The sequence below is a fragment of the Ammodytes marinus genome, assembly GCF_949987685.1.
Source record: "Ammodytes marinus genome assembly, chromosome: 1".
NCBI lineage: Eukaryota > Metazoa > Chordata > Actinopteri > Uranoscopiformes > Ammodytidae > Ammodytes > Ammodytes marinus.
The window spans coordinates 7,341,718-7,365,250 of record NC_137230.1 but is presented as its reverse complement, the minus strand read 5'-3'; the positions used below and the strand labels follow the sequence as shown (position 1 = coordinate 7,365,250).

Here is a 23,533-nt window from a genome sequence, read left to right as displayed (position 1 = left end):
ACAGAAAAGGTGAGGGGTGCGGTTATGTAGGGCACCGCTTACACACACTTACACACACACACACTGGCTCGCTCACAAGAGAAAGCGCTCTTAGATCGCCTTGTACAAATGGCTCAGGCAGATTTTCTGTCTGAATCACTTCGTCCGGAGGCCAGCTGAATGTCACTGGGGGAAGTCCATTGAACACGGACAGTCGATGCACTGTGTGTGTGTGTTCTCTCACAAGAGCTTTAATCATGTGCAATAATGGAGGGGGATGAGATTCTGTTAAATAAATGATTCAAGGTCAAGTAGGGAGTTACATCAGTTACATGAAGCGTTAAACTGCTTTCGGCCTTTTACTCTCTATCATATTAAAAGAAATGGTTTAAGATTAAAGTGGATGGGGACATAAAGAATAACACGCCAGAAGAAAGAGAAGGTAACGGGTGGACGAAAAGGGATATTTTTTTTATTTCAGGAAATGATTGTTAAAGTGATGTCATCCACCAATGATTTAACTAGAGGGCATTTATGTAGACAATGAAAACCAAAACTGTTACATCTCAATATGGATATTCTCATATACTGTACACCAATGGTAGGCCAGGACTGGGACACTCAGTTTTTATAGATGAATATTTAAACTATGACAATGATTGATGAGAAGGAAAAGGCTTAATTTCATGGTTTAAATTTTGGCCCGTGCTTCAGAAAATAAAGTATCTCAAATATTGTTGTTCGTTAAAGTATTTTTAATTGAATGCAGTTTTGATATGTTCTGCGTTCAGTGTAAGCTACAGTGCTTCACTTTTTTCATATAAATGAATGTTGTTACATTCATGCCATTGCCAGAAGAGTTGACACACTGTTGATTAAGCCTATCAGCTCCACAAAACTCTCTCTGTATTTCTTAGTAGTGGAATCGTTTACAAACTGGACTCACCCCCCTGACACAAATTAATAACGATTAATTAAATATTGAGGAATTCCAGATTTGTGCGTACAATTTCTGTATGCAATGTCGGAGCACAAGTTGTGTGTACCCGTTGGTCATAAGTATCGATACAAAGTGGTGGCAAATTTTCGGAAACTTTCCTCAGGAATTTCGGGAATATTCAAAATTGGGAATTATAGGAATTAACTAAATGGCGGTCATTCAAATGATATATTTTTTTCATATCCAAACATAAATCTAAACTTATAAACATTATGTTTTGTCATAGGCAGACATCCATGCAAACTAACACAATACAAAAACATTACATTTGAACATATTTATTTGTAAGTAGTAGAACTTTATCAAGTTTTGATTATTTTATGAAAAATCTATAATTTCACTGAACAACAAAAAGATGAATGTTGAGTTAAATATAACTCATTTGTCTTCCCAACCCATTCAATAAATTAAGGAAATTGCCCCCCATGTGATGGAGGAATGCACAGTGCATGTAGGGGGCGTGGCTTCAGTACCCCTGCTGTAGGAGGTGTGCTATTTGCAACTTGCCAAGTGTACTTCCATGAAATCTGGTTGTTTTAGTCAAGATTATGCTAAAATATATTTTCCCCACCTACTACAGTGTATTTAAAATCGCTGTTTAAGTCTCCATAAACCTGGTCTAGTAAAAAGCAATATATGATATCAAGTTGGGTGTCTCAATAAGCTTTAAAAAAATCTGATTTGAAGTTAAATGTTCATAAATATTATAAAACGTAGTTGAAAAACCTGCTTTTTACAGTCTAGAACGTTTGCCAGGACTGAAATAACATATTTAGAAGGATTTAGTGCATTTGGTTTGCTTTAAATTTTGTAAATTCCCGTTTATTCCCGTTAATTCCCAAAATTCCTGTTAATTCCCATGGAAAGTTTCCAACTTTGAAAATTCCCGAAATTTTGCAACCCTATTTTATGACCAAAACAAAAACTGTCGACCTATGTACTAGTCATTAGGATTATTATTCTGGGAACTATGAATGTATTATATACCGAGGACTTTGTACTTTGCTTAGCCTGTTGTCACTGGGACCAAACCCAGATAAACAGATTAAAATGGATGTGGATGAATGACCGTGATAATTTACTGTCCTTAATTTATTGACACGCATCTGACAGTGTGTGGACTTTGCCATGCATTCAATCTAAATCTGGCTGACATGTTCAGTGTCGTAGCTCATTACAGTAGGACATTGGTCAATTAGTAAGTGCCTCAACAGCCTTAGACACATGTCTACTTTAACTAGTTGGGACATTTGCATTTGTCTGATAACGTGCGATAAGTCAAGCTGATTACGGCTCCCTCTGCTCACATGGTTTAGGACTTTTTTTGGTGGTGATGTGAAAAAAAGTGAGGGGCACGATGAATGTCACGCTACCAAAATTGTTGATACTTGAGACCAATGAATTCTTATTCTATGTAATGGAAATGTAGGCTACTGTATATATTGTTGAGCTTAACTTTAGAATGTACAATGTGGTTTAAATAACTGTAGATGTTTTCATATTTTAACAAGATCTTAAGATTTTTAAATACTGAACCCTGTGATGGAAAGGTTCATTGCCAGGTACACATACAAGGAATTGGCCGTGGTCTGAATTCAATAACTGTACTCACTATGTTGTCAGAATGGGCCCCTGTCAAATGATATTAGATTATTATTACTGATACATGAACATGTAAGCAGCACTTTCTTTATGCTCTCTCCCCTGGCTTTGTTAATAGAAGTACAGCGGAATTCTGCAATAACTAAAGTGGAGCAATATTCTTTTTAGGGAGACCTAGAGAAGGTAGAGCCGTACAGCAGTCAATTATGCAGGTAATAAAAGCAAGGTTCTCTGCGCTGGCTGGAGAGACAAATGGTTGTCCTCCAACGATATTTTAATTATATTTCTAATATGCGGTTCAGAAGGAAGTTATGAATCAGATATAACCCCTAGGACTCTTAACCTGGAGGTTTTAATTTATGTTTTGAACCAAGTGTCTCTCTCTGAGCTTCAGAACCTGTAACCAGGAGTTTGTTTATGTCCTGATTGAGCTGTAGAAAAAAATCCCCGCATTCCATAGCTTGATATATAAAGGGTGCACGCAGACCAGGAAATAACTAGTTCACTTGCTTTGGTCCGGACCAATTACAATGTTCATATTTTCTTTCTTTTTTTTTTGTACAGTGCGGTTCACTTTCACACTGTCCTTTTCCAAGTAAACCAGAATGTCTAAACAATACCACATGTGTGCTAAGGTCATTCATTTTTCTTAGAAATGCATCTTTTGACTATGTATTACTATGAGTCAGATAAATTGTGGATTTAGAAAACTAACTGGGTACTGTATAAATTGAACAATTCACTATTTACCCTTTTTTTGCAACGTACTTGGCCTTCCATATACTTGGCACTGCAAGTTCATTCCTCCTGCACAGCTTGAAATCACAAATTATGAAATTAAAACGGCCATCTGTCAAACCTTCCACACCGGCTCCTTAACCAATCACATAGTCAACAGGTGACTGAACAAGCACTCAATGCAATACTGGAGAACTTCCAAGTAACTCTAAGCACTGCAGCCTCTTTCCCTCCCACAGTGTCCATTTAGACAGCACATTAGACACACATTGGACTATTTGCATTCACCTATAAGTTCCATTTCATTTGCCAGTCTGTTAACATTATACACTTGTTTTCAGAATAAGGGTTATGCAGAAGAGTATAAATGTGCAGAAGAGCATTGAATGAATCAAAAAGTGATATTGTCCCCTGCAGAAGGATGCATTTATTCCAGGAGCATCTTTTTTTTGTATTGGAGAGGGGTCATACTTGCATAGGGCCTCTTTGAGATCCACAAATACTCTCCTGCTCTTCACCCCAGACAGGCTTGGTTGGACAGTCATTTTATTTTGAATAAAAATAAAGGCAATAGCAGCCCAACCGGGGCCAAAAGCATCTGTAACTGTCAACTGGTTTTATGCGCCTCCTTTCTGGTTGCCTTTATTTCGTCCTGTTGTCTGAAAACACTCCCTCTCCTGATACAAGTTCAACTTTCAGCTCTAGAGAACTTTTCTGAATTTATGGTGAGACCTGACAGATTGATCTTTTGCAAGATGTCCTCCAAGTGAATGTGCCCAACAACACTTCAGAGACACGTGCACTTATAAAACATATCCTGCGTGATACACTTGCTTCCTACTTTTGCAAATCTTTTGTATCCATTTTTTTTAAAGATATTTGTTTGGCATTTTTATGCTTTATTATTATCCACATACATGTTTTAATGTAATAAATACATTAATCAAGTTAATCCAACTTAACTTGGTGCAAAATTAAGTTGACTTTCAAAATGTATTTCTTGAGTTACAAATGACCAGACTAAAACTATAACTCATTTGTAGAGCCATCACTATTGATCCCTTTCACGTTTCACATTATTGTTATTAATTAAGTTATACAGCCACTATGTGATAATGATGCAACCAGTGCCAGCAGACTCCTTAAGGTAGTTTTTATTTTATATTGGACAACACTTCACATCCCCTACACAGTCTACTGGTCAGACAGCACAGTGTGCTTAGTGGGAGGCTTCTTCAGCTCTACTGAGGACCAATATAGAAGGTCATTCCACACAGGCCATTTCACAGACCAGATGGATACTCATCTTTCTTTAAAGTTTAGAGATCTCAGGTCTTTCTGATGTCCACAGACGGATAGCCTCATTTCATGCAACCTTCTTCATCAGCCTGATGTGTCTCGTGTAGTGACTAAAATGGATTTGAAGGATCTTAACCTATTTGATGCCTTCTTTAGCTCAACCTGGATTTGAAATATAACCTCTGGCTCCAGTGGGGTCCAGCTGGGTCTCACAGAAGAAGGTCTATGGTGTCTTGGCGTGTTTCAATGTAGGTCCCCACCCAACCCGATCTCACGCCGAGGCGCGAGATACACACGCATGGACCGGCGTGTAACTCACGCGCCCTGCCTGAGCAGGGCGTGTGAGTTACGCGCGCACCTCCGTGGTCAAAATGGCGGCCGCTGTCGCGGCCGCCCGTAGTCAAAATGGCGGCCGCGGTTGTTTTTGTCTATATTATAACCTCTCCCTGTCCCCTTGCCCTAACCCTAACCACCGAGGGGGCTGCAGCTAGATAGTATTGAAATGCTGGGGGAACATGTGGTGCTATTCCTGGGACAACATGTCGGCCCCTGTTGGTGCTATTCCTCCGTTCATTTAGACTATTCCTCCATTCATTTTGACGGCGGGAGGTGCGCGCGTAACTCACACGCCCTGCTCAGGCAGGGCGCGTGAGTTACACGCCGGTCCATGCGTGTGTATCTCGCGCCTCGGCGTGATACCAGGTTGCCCCACCAGTTTGTTACTGTGTGGGACATTTTTTGATCATATTCCTTGACCCATACTGTGAACCCTGGTGACAGGAAGCAACAGAACTGTTCAAGAATGAGAATCTAGCCAACCTGTACTCTCGTTCTGCTTGGTCACTTCCATTCTAGGAGGAGTTCTCTTGGTGGCATATCTCCCAGGGGGCCTTGTCCTGCTTGATGTCAAGCTCTGTGGGCTTCAGTCTGAAATACCCTCTACAATGATTTCACACTTGGTTAGATGTGACTCTATATGATGGTCATATCAAAAGTATTGTCTGGCAATGGGATCGCCCAAGCATTGATAAGGTTGAGGTTTTGAATGAACGTATTGTCAACTTGCTGAAGTCGACAATACATTCATGGGGATGGACAAACAGAATATGAAAATCCAAGTTTCCTAATTAACCGATGACCATAGATACACACTGAGCAATAATCGGTGAGCTGAGTGTTACCTTTATCAATTTCCATGGCCTTTATATCACAAATCATATTGTGTACAGTGCTGCTGAGCAAGTAGGTCGACATTTGCTGACTACATGAAGTTTATTGAGGTGTAAATGTGAAAGAGGACATTAGCAAAGCCTACACTAATAGCATATATACTATATTCAATTTATTTTATTTTTTCCATCATACCTGGGGATTATTTAGTTTGAGGTTTAGTATAAAGAGATGTTGACACCCGTTTGTTAAAGTTGTACTTTGTGCTAACTTAATGGCCTTTGAATTGCACAGTGAGGGGATTTGATGTCTTGAGTGACAATGATTATGAGTTGATAGAAGTACAGATGAGCTGAGAGTAAAGGGGAAGCCCGCGGAGAAGCGAATGAAGGGTACCTTGATTGACTTGACGGCATGTGGCAGGAGTCATGAGGTGAACCCTTCTTAATTCCAACCACAAAATGACTTTCTCATTGTGTGTGTCCTTGCAGCGCTAGGCTACATTTCTCCAGTCACTGCATGCTCAGCCAAACAAAACTAAGGTAAATACCTGCTTCACCTCCCACACACTCACAAACACACACTTAAGAGAAACAAAATGTTTTTTTTCCAATTGACAAGAACATTACACTTCTAGATGATGTCAGAGAGTAAGTGGGGATGATTGGGGGGGGGGGGGCAGTATGAGCAAGAATTTTATAAAAAAAGACAGAATTTAAAAACATCTAATACAGGTGTATTGGTGGCTTACATTATGAAACTAATGACTATTGCTGGGTGGGTAAAGCTGTAATCCCATTTAACTTGCAAATGATCCTTGCTCCCTCTTGTTTTTTTTGGTTTTTTTCAGTTTGTTTTGCCTCAAAATAAAATAGAACAGCTGTGAATAGAATGCCTTTATGTTCATTGGAATTCTCCTGTACTACCCCTGTAAGATGTTACAAACACCTAAGATAAAAGGTGTTCAAGCACATTATCCACACATTCATTCATAATATTCCACACCATAAATAAATAAACACATACATAAATGTAGTAGTTAAAAAAGAGAAATTACACATTAAAAGTATTACACATTGGTGTAATATTTATCCCCATAAAAGGTAAAAACATTCAACTATGTTTGTGTCTGTTCAGAGATCGTATTGCCTTGGTGGAAAAGCTGTGTTGGAGTCTGTTTGAGTAAAAAAAACAAGTTATGTACAACAGGTAATAGTACAATGTAGACATTGAGAGAAGGCTGTGAACAGGTGCCAGATTGCTTCCATGCTCCAGTGCACAATGTGCAATATCAGATACTTTAAAGCTATACCTTACTTCTGTAGTCTTTTGTCACACACAGCTCAACCAATGATATTGGCTAATACGAGTACATATCACAATCTATAATGCCTAATTTGCTCTCCATTTTATAAATCTAATCTAATGTAAGTTGGTTTAACATGCCTTAGTCCAAGGGGAGGAGATCTGTCTCTGTACATCATACTTTAAAATAAAGAGTCATTCCGCCCAGAAAAAAAGAAGACATTATGAAGCTAGCGAAGCTCTCAAAGAAACACTTTGAGGGTGTTCTTCATCAAATGTTTGAAAGTCTAGTTTACATTAGTTAACATTGGCCATCTCAGTAAGCAATCAATGTACTGAACTAAACTGAGCATCAGTTCCAATGCAATGGACCACACAGCACTTTAGCATCACTTCTGTTTCAGCTAATCAACTAAGCGATAGCATCTGCTCTTTGCCGGTTCGGGAAGTCTAAATCTGTGCTGAAATGAATCTTAAAAGCATAAAGCAAGCAATATTATGAGAATATGTAGTCTAACGCTTTATGGCTTACAGTTTTAACGGTGTCGCCCTCGGGAAAATGATTTGTTGTCAACACATTTATTCAACAAAGTCATGTTAGGAGAAGGGACGAATCCATTATTTGTAACATCTGATAAAGATTACAATATCATAGAAATATACTAGGCCCATACGATAACAAAGTATGGCAGGGGCAAAATAAATTGTTGCATCGGTCAAATATTTCTAAAATAAATGGAAAATAAATAAACAAGTAAAAAGTTTAAAAATGTCACACTGCTTTTAATGTTAGAATGTCTTTAGTATATGGCATTTTTAGCATTATTGCAAAGTTTGAAGGTGACAGATAGGGACTGCGTTTTTATATTTTTACCATATATAAAGCACTACCATATGTAAAGTGCTATTAGTAAGTCACTGTTTGGAATATATATTAAACATTTTAGGAATGTTTTGAGAATAATACTGTATATTCAAAAGATTTGTATCGGACAAACTGCACCAACTTACCAACAGCTACACTGTTCTCATTTCAATGTAAATATCACAGGAAGATAGAACCACAAAATATTTTCAGTAAATCGTCATCCAAGATTTATCAGGCCAGCGAACAGGCAACCAGCAGCCTTTTCCCCGACCGAAAAACGACAAGATTCTTCCTGAAGTGTGAGGAAATTTCGGCACCGACTAATTCATTGTAATAAGGCAGACTGGCACATACGGTGGCAGTGACACTTCCCTTACATTCAAATTCCTAATCTGTGATGGTCTATTTTTGTTTTGTTTGTTTTTATCCCTCTCCGCTGCTGCCGCTGCCATCCCCCTTTCCTGTCATCCAGAGTATTGTCCTCTGTCTTGCGTTTCATGTAGTTAAGCATGTTATATATCTTATCAATACATTTTTTTTTTTATTTAAAAAATCATACTTTTCTTTATCTTCCGAAAATTATAATCATTATCAATTAACAACCAGTCGACATTGGCATTATTTAAAGGGCTACAACAGTGTCAGCAGAATGTGCCAAGTGGTATTATAGAATAAAAATTATATAACGAATGAGATGGAAAAAATAATCAATTACTAATAAATTAAATGTAAGTATAAAATATGTGGTTAAAATAAATTCAATAATATAAAATAAATGTATAAAAATAACAAATATGAGGTGTTACACAGATGGGAAGTGGGAGACATAATACAAACAAAAGCGCATCCTAAATTCATCCTAAAGTTGTAATACATTTTAAAGGCAGTGACAGCCATGGGGTGAGAGGTGAGGGCTCTGCTGCCCTGCTCAAGCCACGTGTGCAGGTTGAGCCGTCACACTGTTGTGCTCCACAGACTTGCTCTGGCTCTCACCTACGTAGATACACATCTGCTCTGATTAATCACCAGCCTAGCCCAGCGCATACATTTCATTATCAGCTTTAAGTGGGCGAAAACAACAAGGACCAGGGCATTGGGCACACAGCTGTGACCAGATGAGGAAGAGGGGTGGGGGTATATGAGTAGTGGGATATATGTGTCAAAGAAGTTTCATTTTCTTTGTGAAAAATGCATGACCTTTATCAACCTCTGTCAACAACTAGTTACCACCAATCCTCACTGCTTACTCTCAAGCCCTGTGTGAGCTACAATGGCTTGCTATTAACTAACGACTAAACTTTTAGGCCTTTGATGTTGTTATATAAAAGTCACTGACTGTATAGGAGGCGGGTTGCTGGGCTAAGTAATGGCACAGTCACAATGGCAGAGTATGGTCAAAAGCACCCACAGATGTATTCACTGCAGCTGCTCAGAGTAAGTATAAAGCGTTGCTCAAGGGCAACCTGACGAATGGTTTTGTGTTAATGGTGAATGCTACATGGCTGTGCAGCCTTCAAAAGGGTGGGAAAAAGCGCATTTAGTGAGTGAAAGTATTTTAGATGAGGAGGGATTTAACCTCCAACACATAATTGATGAAGAATGAACTCTTACATGAAAAAGGTAATTCACAGAGACGCTCTTGTCCATCAGCTCTTCCATTGATTTTACCATGGTTCGTGTCCTTGCTTGTCAAGTGCAAAGCTCCTTTTGAGTTTACTGCCAACGTAGAGCTACACTGCCATCCCCTGGCAGCCTCTGTACATTACTGTTACTTTCACCCATGCATGCTGTGCTGCAGAGGACACCAAACGTGTAAAGAAAGAGCACTGTTATGCAGGCCTGGTATTCAGCAATGGAACTTGAAATGAAGTAGGTCAAGGAGATTTAGATCTGGGCCATTATTGTCAAAGAGAACAATGAGCAGACTTAAAGGCCTACTTCACCGGTGGGAATATGAAGGTGTATTGAATTCTGAGATCCTATGTAGTATAAATGTGCAAAAAAAAAAAAAATCGGTTCATCCTAGCCTGAGAAAAGGCAGAAAGAGTGTTTTTTTAACCCTATATTAATCTTACTGTGACATCACAGTAAGATAAATATAGGGTTAAAAAAAAATTACTTTGTAAATATTACTGTGATGTCACAGTAGGAGAAATCACAGTAATATTTACAAAGTAAGGTTTTTTTTAACCCTATATTTATCTTACTGTGATGTCACAGTAAGATTAATATAGGGTTAAAAAAACACTCTTTCTGCCTTTTCTCAGGCTAGGATGAACCAATTTAAAAATTTTTTGCACATTTATACTACATAGGATCTCAGAATTCAATACACCTTCATATTCAAACCGGTGAAGTAGGCCTTTAAAGAGTAATTGGTAGAGAAGGGTAGGCATTTGTCATGTTTGATCAAACTGTGCATACCTAATAAGGGTTTCACGCAAATTTACGAAGGAATATTTGCATCATTGCAACAAATGTCATATTCGCCATCTGCAGGTATAATTGATATGAACCGGCCTTCTGTCGCTTGTCCAGGTTAAAACACCACAGACATAATAGTGTAAAAGGCTTGAATGATATTATATGGTTACATTCTTACTTATGCAACAGTGGTGAATACATGTCATTTTCAATCCATCATTAATCGCGTCTTCATTTCAAGTTTGCTTTCATTCACACTTCACACTACTACAATGAATCGGAATTGTGTTTTTAAATTGTAAAAAAAAAGGAAAAAAAAATATAGAAAAATCCTGGGGATGTCTGATTCGAATATTTCAATATTTTATGTAAAAAAAAAAATGTCAACCACAGATTGGCATTAAAGGTAAAGTCACCAAAACCACTGAGCGCAATGATGATCAGTAGAAAATGACAAGGACATCCAAGTCATAACACGTTTTTTAGCCGAAAACATTCCATTACGGCTAAATAAATCACTTAAAATGCAGGTTCTGTTACATGACGTTGGTTGGCAACACTGTCCTGAGGATGATATGGCTTCTCAAGGAGCGTTGGTGTGGGAGCATAGAGAGAGAAACTCCCTGAGATTCAAGAGTTCTGATAAGCAGGAGGTAGAAAGACACAGATGGCCCCTCTGTTTCTGTCTGTCTGCTCGCTATCTGCTGGACAGCCTGTCACTCAGTCTCAATCTATCACTCATTCTACTTTTATTTCACACACACACACACACACACACACACACACACACACACACACACACACAGACATAGAGAGAGAGAGAGAGAATGAGAGAGGGAGAAAGAAAGAAAGAAAGAAAGAAAGAAAGAAAGAAAGAAAGAAAGAAAGAAAGAAAGAAAGAAAGAAAGAAAGAAAGAAAGAAAGAAAGAAAGAAAGAAAGAGACAGAGATAGAAAGAGAGCAAGAGAGAGACTTTTCTGAAAAATAAAACTCTTCTTTTATTTTGCAGATGAAATGCAGCACAATCAGTCGCAAGGTTAGAACATGATACAAATAAATGTTAACTGGCCAAGAGGTGGCAGATTGACTTCCAGTAACAGAAGCCATACAGCAGTTGTCCTCCTTATTCACAATGAATAGTTGTTGGCTTTGGTTTACAGCAGGATGGAGACAAGGGGGTGACTACAAACTAGGGGAGACAATCTTCTATTCTCTTGGCACACATATACACTGTGGCCAATGCAGCCTCTGGTGGCCAATGGAGCCACCATACTTAATCGACTCTACAACTACTAAGTAGTCTTGAGACAGGAGCTTACAGACAGTGAGCTTACAAATGCTAGTTGGTAGATTTTATCATATTTTCGGCTCTGAAGATAGAGCTAATACACACTTACAGTATTTCCCGAAATATTGACTATTTCTTTCAACCCAGGGATAATGTAATGCATTAAACATTCCACTTCCAGTTTGGTTTCCAGTTTGACCTGCTGGTTGGTAAGTGCCAATTTAGTAGACAGACCCTGGGGAACTACATACACTACAGTAAAACTCAAGCCAGCAGGGCCATCACTGCCTGACTGGGAGCTATAAACCAGTTCACCAAATTAGCACTACAACCGTTCCAAGATGAGGTAATGATGCCGTATCTTTGGCTTGCCCCTGCTCTTCGGCACCACATGCTGTTATAAACACAGATACAGCTGGCAAACGTGCTGCTTATTATCGGTATTTCATCATTGCAAAAAATGAATGAATTTGGCAACTATGGCTTTTGGTTAAATATGCATACATAGAGGGATTACAGTAGGTCAGTACGATTTGTTATATTGGAAAGTGAACTTGAATAACCAAGTCGTTTTTTTGTCTGCATTCATTTGTGAAATTGTGTTTAAAATCCTTAGTGACTGACCGTTTAATATCACAGTACAGTGGAAAACTATTTAATGGCATGAAAAGTAAAATTACAATTCATAAAAGTTTTTGTTCCTCTTTCAATTTGTCTTAGCTCTTAATAATACAATTTCAACACTGTGATACACATTTCAATAAATAGAGAGAGCTGATCCCTGGCCTGACTGCCAGCTTCTTTCTCCAGGGTAAGTGCATGTTTGGAGCCCAGGGAGAAGCCAGCATGTCCAGGCTATTGTCTACATTCAGCAGACGCACCATGGAGGCTTAGCAGGCACACTTCACCGCCCTGAACCACAGCAGGTCAGCAGCCCTCAGCAAGCTCTCCATGGTCAGCTGGGTAAGGTGAGCCTGGAGGGGTAGCTGTATAGTCTACCAAGCCTGACAAGACCTCCACCTCCACCACTGTCTGCCATAGCGGGGTGAGGTGAGGTTATTAAAGTTCCTTAAGTTTACTATTGCATTGTGTGTAGACAGATCAGCGTCATACCATTGATTGGCCTAAAACAAACAAAGAAAAATGGCTCCTCACATGCCCAGGATGTTGTTTATGGTGTTTGAGGTTGAGGATGATGCCCTTTCATGCAGCGACAGGGTGTCTAACAGACCCTCCTGACTGGAGAGGAAAAAAAAACATTAACATCATCTGCATACGCGTAGACAGAACGAGAATGATCAAAGCTGCAGGGCCATGGCAGAGAAATACAGTAGGCCTGCTGCTTACCAGTACAAGCGGCCAAAATGGGCTTTTCTCATGAGGGTGGCTGGTGTCTCACTTAAAGATAAGGTAAAATAGAATAAGCACCAAATCAAACTTTAAGAGGTGTGTCCTTTGTGTGCTGGGTAGTAGTAATTCCCAACTTCAGGCCTTTGAAATAGAAGTACCCAGTACCCAGCATCCAGTACCTCCTACTCATCATGACATGATTGTGGTCTGTCTGTGGCCTAACAAAGCAACATACTGCCATGTCATGTTATAATCATTTGGGTTTTGATACTCACTGTCAGTTTGGCTGTGAAAACCCCTTTTATTTTCTCTACATGTTCATTTTAACCAGGACATCTCTGGGGCTTTCTATGATGAAACAGTGGGTTTTTTGGACGACATGTAATGTATCAGAAAGGCGGAAAGTGAATGATCACGGTGCACTATGGTCTCTTTCCCCATTCTTCACTTTGGTGTGCAAATGAGCCGGTATCCTGCTGAAATCAAGGATTGCTCCTTTAAATATTTATCAACACATCATGCAAAATGAATGGTGCTAGAGTGCTATAATACATATGCATGCATCATTTGCGGTGTTAAATTATGGTTTTTGAGTTCCTCCTATATCTGGTTTCCCTCAAACAGCTCTCGCTAACATTATAACACAAGAAAACACATTAGTATATCATTAATAATACTGTAGATAAGCCCAGTGACACAAACTTACAATACTGCCTCTTGTACTATGATTTGCAACTGGTTCCCCTCGCATTTGATGAAATGCATTCTGGAGTAGAAAAGGCAAACGTTTGAACTACCTAAACAAAACTAGCTAAAGTATATTTCCAGCATGACCCATCAATGTGATCGTCATGGTTCGGGGAATTTGATTACGGTTCCATTGAATTTCCATAGACTTTTGATATTAGCAATGTGTTTGCTCTTGTGACTGGAAACAATTGTGACAGACTCAGGGTTCTTATAGTACAGATGGCAGATCGGAAAGCTACAATAACGCCTGGCCGTGACTTTCAGAATAAAACGCTTGTTTGCATTTGAGCACACTTATTGGTCCTGTTGCATTCAGGTCACACAGTGGACCAATCATTTTTGTCCTTTAAGATTAGCTTTTCCCTTTGGTCTGTATTATTAAAAGTATGTAGACACAAACGGCAGGTATATCCTAGAGCAGGGGTCTCCAACAGGTCGATCGCGAGCTACCGGTAGCTCGCGGGCGGGTTTTCAGTAGCTCGCCTGATAGGTTGACCGACTTGAAAAAAAAAATATATATTTTTTTTTTTTTTTTTTTTACAAGTTAAAAATCTGATGAAGGTAAATGCACCTCTTCCCATGGTAAAAACTTTGCGATTTGCGGTAAATAAATGTTCACATGTGTCTCAAAGCGTTTCTCTATCAGCTGGTGTGTGTGCTGCTCTGCGGCTCTGCATGCGGCCATGCATAACTACGGCATGCACTGTCTTTGACCTTTGCATAAATGTATTTAATAATTTTAAGGGGAAAACACATTGTATTTAGTTATTTGTAAAACAGCCTGCTATAGTAGCCATACAAGATTTATTTTCTGAATTTCAATGCTGCTTTATTTTTACGTTTTAAATTGGGAAATACATGTTCCAAAACGACCAATAACCTCTGTATTTAAAAAGAAATCAAGCAAGTAGGCTAATAATAACCATTAATGAATTATAGCCTATCGCATCACAGTAGGCCTAATTGTCCACAATAATCTCACAACAGCCCATATCTAAAAAGGAACTTTAAAAATGTACAACTGTAAGGTCAGTTGTCTGTTTTATTCAAATAAGCAGTTGTTTATTTCTGTAGTGCGTATTGGCATCTTTGAGCAAAATACCCCCAAAATTTTCGGCGCGCCGCGTTGCGCCGCGCCTCCTCCCCCCCTGGGTGGTGACCACCTTGACTAAGACATTTCCTGGGGGAAACACTGTTGCGTCACAATAACAAGTGTAATACAGACATTGATGTCAATTTTCACTGATATGTGGCCCACAAAAAGTGTAAAGTAATGTGTTCTTGGACCTTTGATGGGAAATTATTTATGATAAGCATTGGGTATTGCAATTTCACACATGTACAAACAGAAGCTTAATTCATTTGATGTGTGCTATGTAAATAAATATAAGCGATTTGATTCAAGTAGCTCTTGGCCACTTGAATTTTTTCAAAGTAGCTCTCAGTTGAAAAAAGGTTGGAGACCCCTGTCCTAGAGCAATGCGGCATGTTTCTATACTCAAATACTTTGATCATAGTAACACCATCATGATACAATATGACACACTGCAGTTTGGACAGCAGCTACTCCTGAGCTCTGTTTCTGGCCTGAACAGCAAACACTCTGAGTAAACTAGTCCAAACTTCCCAGACTCTACGCCTCACTGTTGAGCCTGGCTCTCACTTATCCAACTAAGCGTCTTCCTTTTAACACGGCAACAAGCCTCGTCTAAAGCTCCTTCCCACTGAAGAGGGAAATCCAGGAAGTAGACAAAGCCTGCCTGCTGAGTCTTGGAGCACATTACCAGGTTAGATCTTAGGAAAGAGCTCTCTCTCTCTCTCTCTCTCTCTCTCTCTCTCTCTCTCTCTCTCTCTCTCTCTCTCTCTCTCTCTCTCTCTCTCTCTCTCTCTCTCTCTCTCTCTCTCTCTCTCTCTCTCTCTCTCTCTCTCTCTCTCTCTCTCTCTCTCTCTCTCTCTCTCTCTCTCTCTCTCTCTCTCTCTCTGTCTCTCTCTGTCTGTGTGAGTGGTTGGCCTGCATTCCTCTCCAAATCCCATCTTCAAAACCCTCTACATTCGTGCCAATCGAGTGAGGTTTTGTTTCTCTTCACCTCTCAGCCTTGGGAAAGAATATATTTGCATCTTCACAGCATGTATCTGCATGTGAACTGAAAAAGGCTCAGTTAACTGCTGGTTGGAGTTTGGATGGAAGCTGCACCTAATCCGTTCTGTCATTAATAAGAAATGATGGAGCAAGATTTGTTAACAAAAAAAAATACATATTTTATTTCTCATTTCCAGACAATGAAATCTGCTGTCTTGGTCATCCCCTGAACTTTCCTCTTGCACCACCAGAAGGGGAAACTTTTCACTTATTCTGGGGGAAAGCTCAACATCTATATGAGATGGATTAGACACAACATTTTGTACAGACTTCCATGGTTCTCAGATTACGTCTCCCGATAATGTTGGTGATCTACTGATTTCTTCCGTAGCGCTATCATGATTGGTTTGTGAGAGTTGAGAGAAAAAATAGCTCTATGTTTTTGGGATTTTCTTAGCAGGTTAAACCTAAATTATTCTCAGAGATTAAGCATCTGGACTTCGTAAAGGCCCCCCCATTCAGACACCTAATGGACTGCATTAGCCCTTACCGGCATTATGTCCTTCCCATTTACATATACAGTGCAAAGATTATACGAATCTTGCAATATATCACCACACTCTCAGTTTACCAAGGGCATATCAAATACTGGACTGTTAGATTGTTGTTTGATTGCATTGCAGTGACTTTTATTCTGGTCAGTCAGTGAACAACTTAAACAACAATGGATAAGAGAGGTTTTCCGGTTTTAATTTGCAACATTATAATTACAAGATTAAAAAACAGACATTATTCCATAGTCTCTCAATGAACGAGGAATATGTAAAAACCCAACGATCTGCCCAGGTGAAATAAACTGGCGGTGTGTACCCTGGATAAAGTCCCAATAGTACTCCCAAAACTATACAACACATAGGTTTCTTATATGGATTCTAACATGTGAAACGTGGAGGGATGTAATAACAGCACATCTGGATTTAATTCTGCAAAAATGATCCATACAAATTCATAAAGCTCTGGGATTATTGTAAAAAAATAAAAATAAATTACTTTTGATTATTTAGGCTCAGCAGATAGAGATCCACAGAGCAAAACACATTATATACCTCATTAGATCTCTTACGTGTGTGTGTGTGTGTGTGTGTGTGTGTGTGTGTGTGTGTGTGTGTGTGTGTGTGTGTGTGTGTGTGTGTGTGTGTGTGTGTGTGTGTGTGTGTGTGTGTGTGTGTGTGTGTGTGTGTGTGTGTGTGTGCGTGAGAGCGCGTGCGTGCGTGTGCGGTGTGTGTTCTCGTGTTTGATCATAAAATCAAGGGGCTTTGGCAATGGAACTTATTTCTCAAATTAGAAGCGATATGTTACACGTTAAACAACTTTGACGTGTTATGAATAATATATCCGGCAAGATACCTAACGCTTTCCAAGAAACTAGAAAAAAAGGTGTCAGTGGTGGAAATACTGTTTGATGCCTTCCATATGAGCTAAACGAATGTAGAGGTGTTACATTAAAACCTGTGGCTACAGCCCTGATGTAAATTGATATACAATACTTATTCAATATGTAATGTAATGTTTTTTTTATTTTAAACTGAAGACACATTAAGAAAAAAGAACAATCATAAATAATACAACACATTATGGCTGAATTCCATTTAGCTGCTTTGGTTTCATGGCCCTGATATTATGAATTATCTGCCTACTAGTAACATTAAAACTCACATAGTACGTCTTCTTCTTTGTCTAAACATTACTAATTCACACACCATATCTCATTTGTTTTCATGAAACAAACAAAAGAAAAAAGATAATGTTTTTAGCTTACAAACGCTGCAAGGTGGATTAGTATTATTGTATTTCTTTTACGACCGAACAGAACAACACTATAGCTGTTCCCATTGTTTACAGCCATGCTTAGCTAACAACAAGTGAAGGTAGTTAGCTACTATAGCTGCAGCTTTATATTACAGCCATGGCAATCGCATTAATCTTCTCAGCTAAAGGCCTTTGCACACCGGGCGCGTTTTATTCTTGCCATTAATTTGAGCGTTATTAATCATTACCGAACGCACAGCATACAGAGTCAATACAAGCTTCCACATCAGCGCCGTAATTTCGCTTTGCCAATTGGCGGCTTTTATGTTTTCGAACTGAGTTAGATTTTTCTAAAGACGTCGCTTCCAATTAGCCTGGTCCAACCAGACCATCGTACTTCATTTCATTTGTACAGAAGGTCTGGAAGTGCTGTAATTGGCAAACGTTCACTCACTTGGAGAAGGGTGTCTGTCGAAGTTTAAAACTATTGGATCTGCCCAGTGCCACTCTGGATTAGCCAGCCAATCGCATCACGTTTGGTGTGTCATGAGCCGGCTTTTGACGGTGCGTTCCAGTTGGACATGGAACTCGGAAATTTCCGACTTCACTACATATTGTAGTCTATGAATCTACCGGTACCTGGCAACAGTAACTTGTTAGAGCCTAACGTTTAGTTATTTGGACGAGAAAGGTTTTAGGCGTTCATACTTTCGCGAGCAGATGCACTGGAACACAGACAGGTCGGAACTCGGAACTACCAAGTCGGAAATCTCCTTCTTCCGAGTATAAAGGAACGCAGCATTCAACTGAAACTGGAGCGCGACTTCTCAGCCACTCGCTCTGTTCGCTGATTGGACGACTGTAGATTCTCCGGAGAATCTGGGAAATGCGCTGTACACCCAGACTGACTACTGAAGGGAAAATTAAATTTGGCCGGAAGTAGGCGGGCGGGCGGGCGGAGCCAGGCTAGCTTCCAATAGTGAGACGCGTCAAAATTCACATTCCAAATAATTTGCTTTTTCGTGCCGTTTATTCGCGTCGCGCCTGCCTGTGCAACTGCCTTAACTCTTAGCACCAAAGCAAATGTGCGTATTTTACCCTAATGTAAAAGCTACTCTTTTAATGCACTGACGAGTTTACATAAAAATACTGTATTTTCCATCCCATCCATCTGGCTTTTCTGTAAACCATGATCCTTCCCTGAATCTCACGTCAACACATTCAGTTCCCTGTTACCTTCATTTATTAAGATGCCTCCAATTCATCACCTCCACCTCTGAAAAAAGGAAAAAACCCTCGAATAGAAACGGAGAGACCAATCTTGTATGAATGGGTTGTTACTGCTTCCAAAGAAAATCAGATATCCTGCAGTCAAATCATTCTTTTATCAAATCATTTGTAGCTAAATTGAAATAATTGAACCAATAGAAGTGTATGTTATAGCATTCTATACATTACACTGTGTGTTGACAGGGGGGAATGGAATCAGCAGGGGCTCGGGGAATATGCACCTGGATCGATACTGATTCTCCATTATATCCTTAACACTTGCATGGGAGTGCAGGTGGCATAAAATTGAATTCTAAGTGGTTTTTAAAAAGGCCTTAAAAAGTCTTAATTTGATTAGGACCCCCTGGTGGTAGACTAATAGAGGGAACCAGGTATTTCCCAAGCTAAAAGCTGCTGGTTAAAAAAAACATGTTAATATCCTACCCTGGGTGACAGAGTATATATTCTTTACATGGATCAGCATATATGCCCTCTACGGTGCACACCCAATCAGTGCAATACATTGATTACAGTACCAATCACTTCTTGATCCTGGCCACTATGACTGCATGCTAGCCTTCAGTTCCTGCAGGATTTCGTCCCCACTGCTCCAGGCAATGACTTTAGCTCTTGAGGCTCCGTTGTCTTCCTGTCCTTCCAGCTTGGCCAGCAGTTTCTCCAGACTGTAGCCCTTCCTGGGCATCACCACGTCCTGCCCTCGAAGACAGTACGTGGGGCAGAGATCGTTCCCACCGTCGCCCATGTAAAACGTCCGCCGGTACTCCACTCCCTGGTCCGACTGCTCTGAAAGGAACTGCTCCAGGACCTGTCTCTTGCAGAGGTTGACGGGGCAGTGCTGGCAGCCGTGAGAGTGGTGGCACCTCACCTCCATGTGCCCGCGCTGGTTGAACTCTGCTGGGTTGGTGTAGACGCGATCGACGGCCCCACGGAGCCCCGAGGCCTGGAGGATCCACTCTATGAACAGAGTGTTGGAGTCAGAGATGACGATGCAGTCCACGCTGCCTTTGTGCTCCGAGATGAACGTCAGCAACTCAGTCATTCCAGCAGTGAATGGGATGGTCTCCATCACACTGCGGACACGCTCGGGGCTCACCTCCTGCTCCCCTGGGTGGACACACAGACAGACAGACAGACAGACAGATGGATGGACAGACAGGCAGACAGACAGACAGACAGAGAGACAGGACAAAGGGTCACAGGACTGAAGTAAGGTTAGGAGTGAGACAGATATTGCCCCGTTTTAAATTAAGTCGATACGTTAACAAGCGCTTTTCAAGTTTTTTTTTTCTGATTGATTTTGACTAAAAGTTGTGTTCCCCAGAATCGTGGTTATTTATTTTTCTGTATGTGTATTTAAAATATGTTCACGTTTAACAACAATCTGTTATAGAATACAAACAAAATGAGGTTTAAAAAAATTTAAAAAATTGATTTGAAAAAAATATATGTTTGCTGGATGGTCCAGCTCCAATTTAATATTCCAATGCAAAGTTAAGCTACCGCTTATAGTCAGTGTTGGGAATAACGCCGTTTAAAAGAACGGCGTTACGTAACGCCATTCTTTTTTCAGTAACGGGGTAATCTAACTAATTACTTTTTCCGCCGTTACACCGCCGTTATCGTTACTGAACGTTAAATGCGGTGCGTTACTTTGAATTGATTGAATAAACGGTGTAATCCGAACGCACCCCTGGCTCCATACTACACAAACTGCTAGTGAGGAGACCGGTGTGTGGATGACATTAGAACTGTCAGTTAGCGCCGTCACGTCAGCGCCTGTTTAGTGAAGTTTCTTTTTCTTTCTCTCTCTGTTGTGTGAGCTACGAGCGTGCACGTTGGCGCAGTAACCACCTATCAATCCACGATTGAAACGTGCTCTCCCTGAGTTTGTTTGCATCGCCCTTGTGAGTAAATGCATTGAGTTTCCCGATCTCTATAAATTATAATTTATGCACGCTATTAAACGGACGTGATTCGCCGGTTGCAACAGCTGTTTAGCGTGTCATCACGAGCCGAATATTGCTATTGTTCTTTTCCTGGGATCTGTATGCTGCTGTGCTTGTTAAAGAAGGAAATAAACAGCGGATACATCCTTACTCCTCCTCTCATCGTCTCATGCTTCATAGTCTGACGTTTTTGGCCTGAAGTGGTGTTTTAGCTGACACCCCTGAAGTGAATCCAGTGATATAGCAGATCAGCACGGTACATTCAGCAGTTTCCTCTACTACTTTTGTTGAGAACAAAATACTTGAAGTGCAGGATAAACCTCTTGCTGTCTGTTGATGTGCAATACATATTGAAGGTGATGTAGCTTACAAGTAGGCCTACCTGTCTGTTCTACTCATTTCAACTGACTTGTGAAAACTGCTCAGAAAAATCAAAATTTTGACATATAGCAACTTTTTTTTTTACAGTAGGCTAACGCAAATAGTTACTTTCCCTGGTAACTAGTTACTTCTATTATAAAGTAATTCAGTTAGTAACTCAGTTACTTTTCGGAACAAGTAGTGAGTAACTATAACTAATTACTTTTTTAAAGTAACGTTCCCAACACTGCTTATAGTACAGTGCATCAACATTAGCAATTTAAGCTTAAAGAAACCACTGGGACTGTATAAGCTGTTTTTGTTGCTGGAATACGCAGCTGTGATCCGGGCTGTGGAAAGGAAATCACTAAGCTAATAACGGCGATGATTACTCAAGAGATGCTGCCTCTGACGCAATGGTTGAATAATAATGAGCCACAGACTGAGCAGACTGTGTGGTCGGACTTAGACCTATTTCTGCTGTACTAAGGAGTTCATTATTTATCTAATTGTATACTGTATTTAACCTGCTGGCATTTGTATTTACAATGGTGACTCACTTTAGTTTGTTAACCATGTATTATTACCACACTGTTATAGGCATACACTGTTTGACGTTACGTCGTCAGAATTCAGACCCGCCTATTTAATTGAATATTTGTTAAAACAACGTGTTATGGCCAATTAGCATTAAGCATTATTTAATACTGTGCATCGTTATCCTGCAGACAGTTGCGTTCAAAAAATAGATTGAGAAAAACACATGCTCGATGGCTCCTCAAAGAATTAGTGCAATACCTTGATCTTGGAATTCACTACTCCTCGTGACCATCCCAATGACTGAAGCAGTTCGCAGGCTGGAGGTAGCAATATATTGAGCAGCTCTGTGGCATGTTGTGAATGAATTGTGAACAGGCTGTAGAATGCTCACCTATGTAGCCCATCACTCTGTCCATGAACTCAGTCCAGTGGCCTTTTCTGTAGGAGTTCTTCACAGAGTCAGGAAGAGTCTGACCTGGAAGGCATCTGGCAAAGGGAAGAAAAAGAGATCAGATTTTTTAAGAATTGGTGACATTGCTTCCCATTAACATGAGAAATTAAAGATCATATAGGGTGCTGTATAGTCATCCTATCAGTGCGGTATTTTAATAATAGTTGTGTTGTCACATATTCAACAGGCCTTTATAAAACAGAGTGATAAAACTTTTTTTTTTTTTTCAAATACATGTGTGGGTGCTGCAGAAACGTGTAGGCTACGGTCTTATCTGAAAACCACACCCAAAAACATTTGAATATTGGAACACAACCTAATTTAAAAAAAGAAAAATGTATAAATAAGTCTTCAAGTAGCACTTCTAGGCCTATTAGACCTTCATATACATTGTGCAGCAGTAAGGCCTACCCAACTTGTGTATCTGTAATATATCATTTATTGATTTAATTAAAAAATGTTTTTACCTAATCACCCAAGTGTCACTGTTGTCATCGACCACAGTGTGATCGAAATCAAACACCATCAGAGTCTTCATGTTTCACCTGGATGAAGAAAGAACAGTTTAATAAAAGAAACACTGTAGGGCCTGTTATCATAAATAAATAAATATTTCTCAGGCATACTTCCTAGGCTAATTAGCAACATTAAATAATTTTTGTATTGCGCATGTTTGCAATGTTCGTGTAGTTGTGACATAATGTTTTGGTTGACACAATACACTGTACAAAAGAACGGTCCTACTTGCATAATCAGCTGCTCTGTCTGTTGATCTTTGCCCAGCACACACCGTGTATGACTGCACTCAACTGTAACTTCCAACGGTTTCTCCTCAATAAATCGCTCTCCTGTCTATGCCGATTGAGCCAAAACATCCCAATTAATATTGAAATGTTAACATATATTTACTTTCCACCGTTTAGGTCAATTTTAAAGGCAATGTATTTTAAATTACTAATTATTTATACGGAGTTTGGTGTGAACTGGTCTCCATACACGTCAACTACCTAGCGACCCGGCTAATCCTTCCATTACAGTTCAGATCACACTCAAAGTGAATTACAGGTTACACAGTTGATTCGACAGTAGACTTTAACCAAGGTTAGGAGACATATAAATACACTTTTTAGGTTAAAACTTACGGTGATCCACGGCACATTGATTTACCTCAGCCTATCTCACATCAGTCCACCGGCTCGTCTTCCTCGCCTTGTTGTTTCGTTTCAAGATGTGCAACAATTCTTGGCTCACTACCGTCACCTGCTGGTCAAGTTCTGTATTCTTC

At 39.8% G+C, this 23,533-nt stretch overlaps 1 protein-coding gene across 2 annotated transcripts; it reads right to left on the bottom strand.

Annotated features, from left to right (window-relative positions):
* Positions 1-17,289: 17,289 nt before the first annotated feature.
* phospho2 (phosphatase, orphan 2) lies at positions 17,290-23,453 on the bottom strand. 2 transcript variants are annotated; one of them, XM_080053708.1, is made up of 4 exons: positions 23,416-23,453; positions 22,716-22,793; positions 22,189-22,283; positions 17,290-20,055 (listed from the first exon to the last, which is right to left on the bottom strand). In XM_080053708.1, exons 2-4 carry the CDS (start codon positions 22,784-22,786, stop codon positions 19,490-19,492), a joined length of 732 nt encoding a protein of 243 aa, XP_079909834.1. In that variant the 5' UTR covers positions 22,787-22,793; positions 23,416-23,453; the 3' UTR covers positions 17,290-19,489. The 2 variants fall into 2 exon arrangements, with proteins under 2 accessions (XP_079909834.1, XP_079909833.1); XM_080053707.1 differs by having other exon boundaries at positions 23,391-23,451.
* Positions 23,454-23,533: the final 80 nt, after the last annotated feature.

What these genes read in the sequence shown, in the direction of transcription:
- phospho2 (XM_080053708.1), bottom strand. Translation starts at nt 22,786, where the DNA reads ATGAAGACTCTGATGGTGTTTGATTTCGATCACACTGTGGTCGATGAC. An exon ending in AGTGACACTTGGGTGATTAG is followed by an intron (nt 22,284 to 22,715) that starts GTAAAAACATTT and finishes TCCCTTTGCCAG; the next exon opens with ATGCCTTCCAGGTCAGACTC. An exon ending in CAGAGTGATGGGCTACATAG is followed by an intron (nt 20,056 to 22,188) that starts GTGAGCATTCTA and finishes GTGTCCACCCAG; the next exon opens with GGGAGCAGGAGGTGAGCCCC.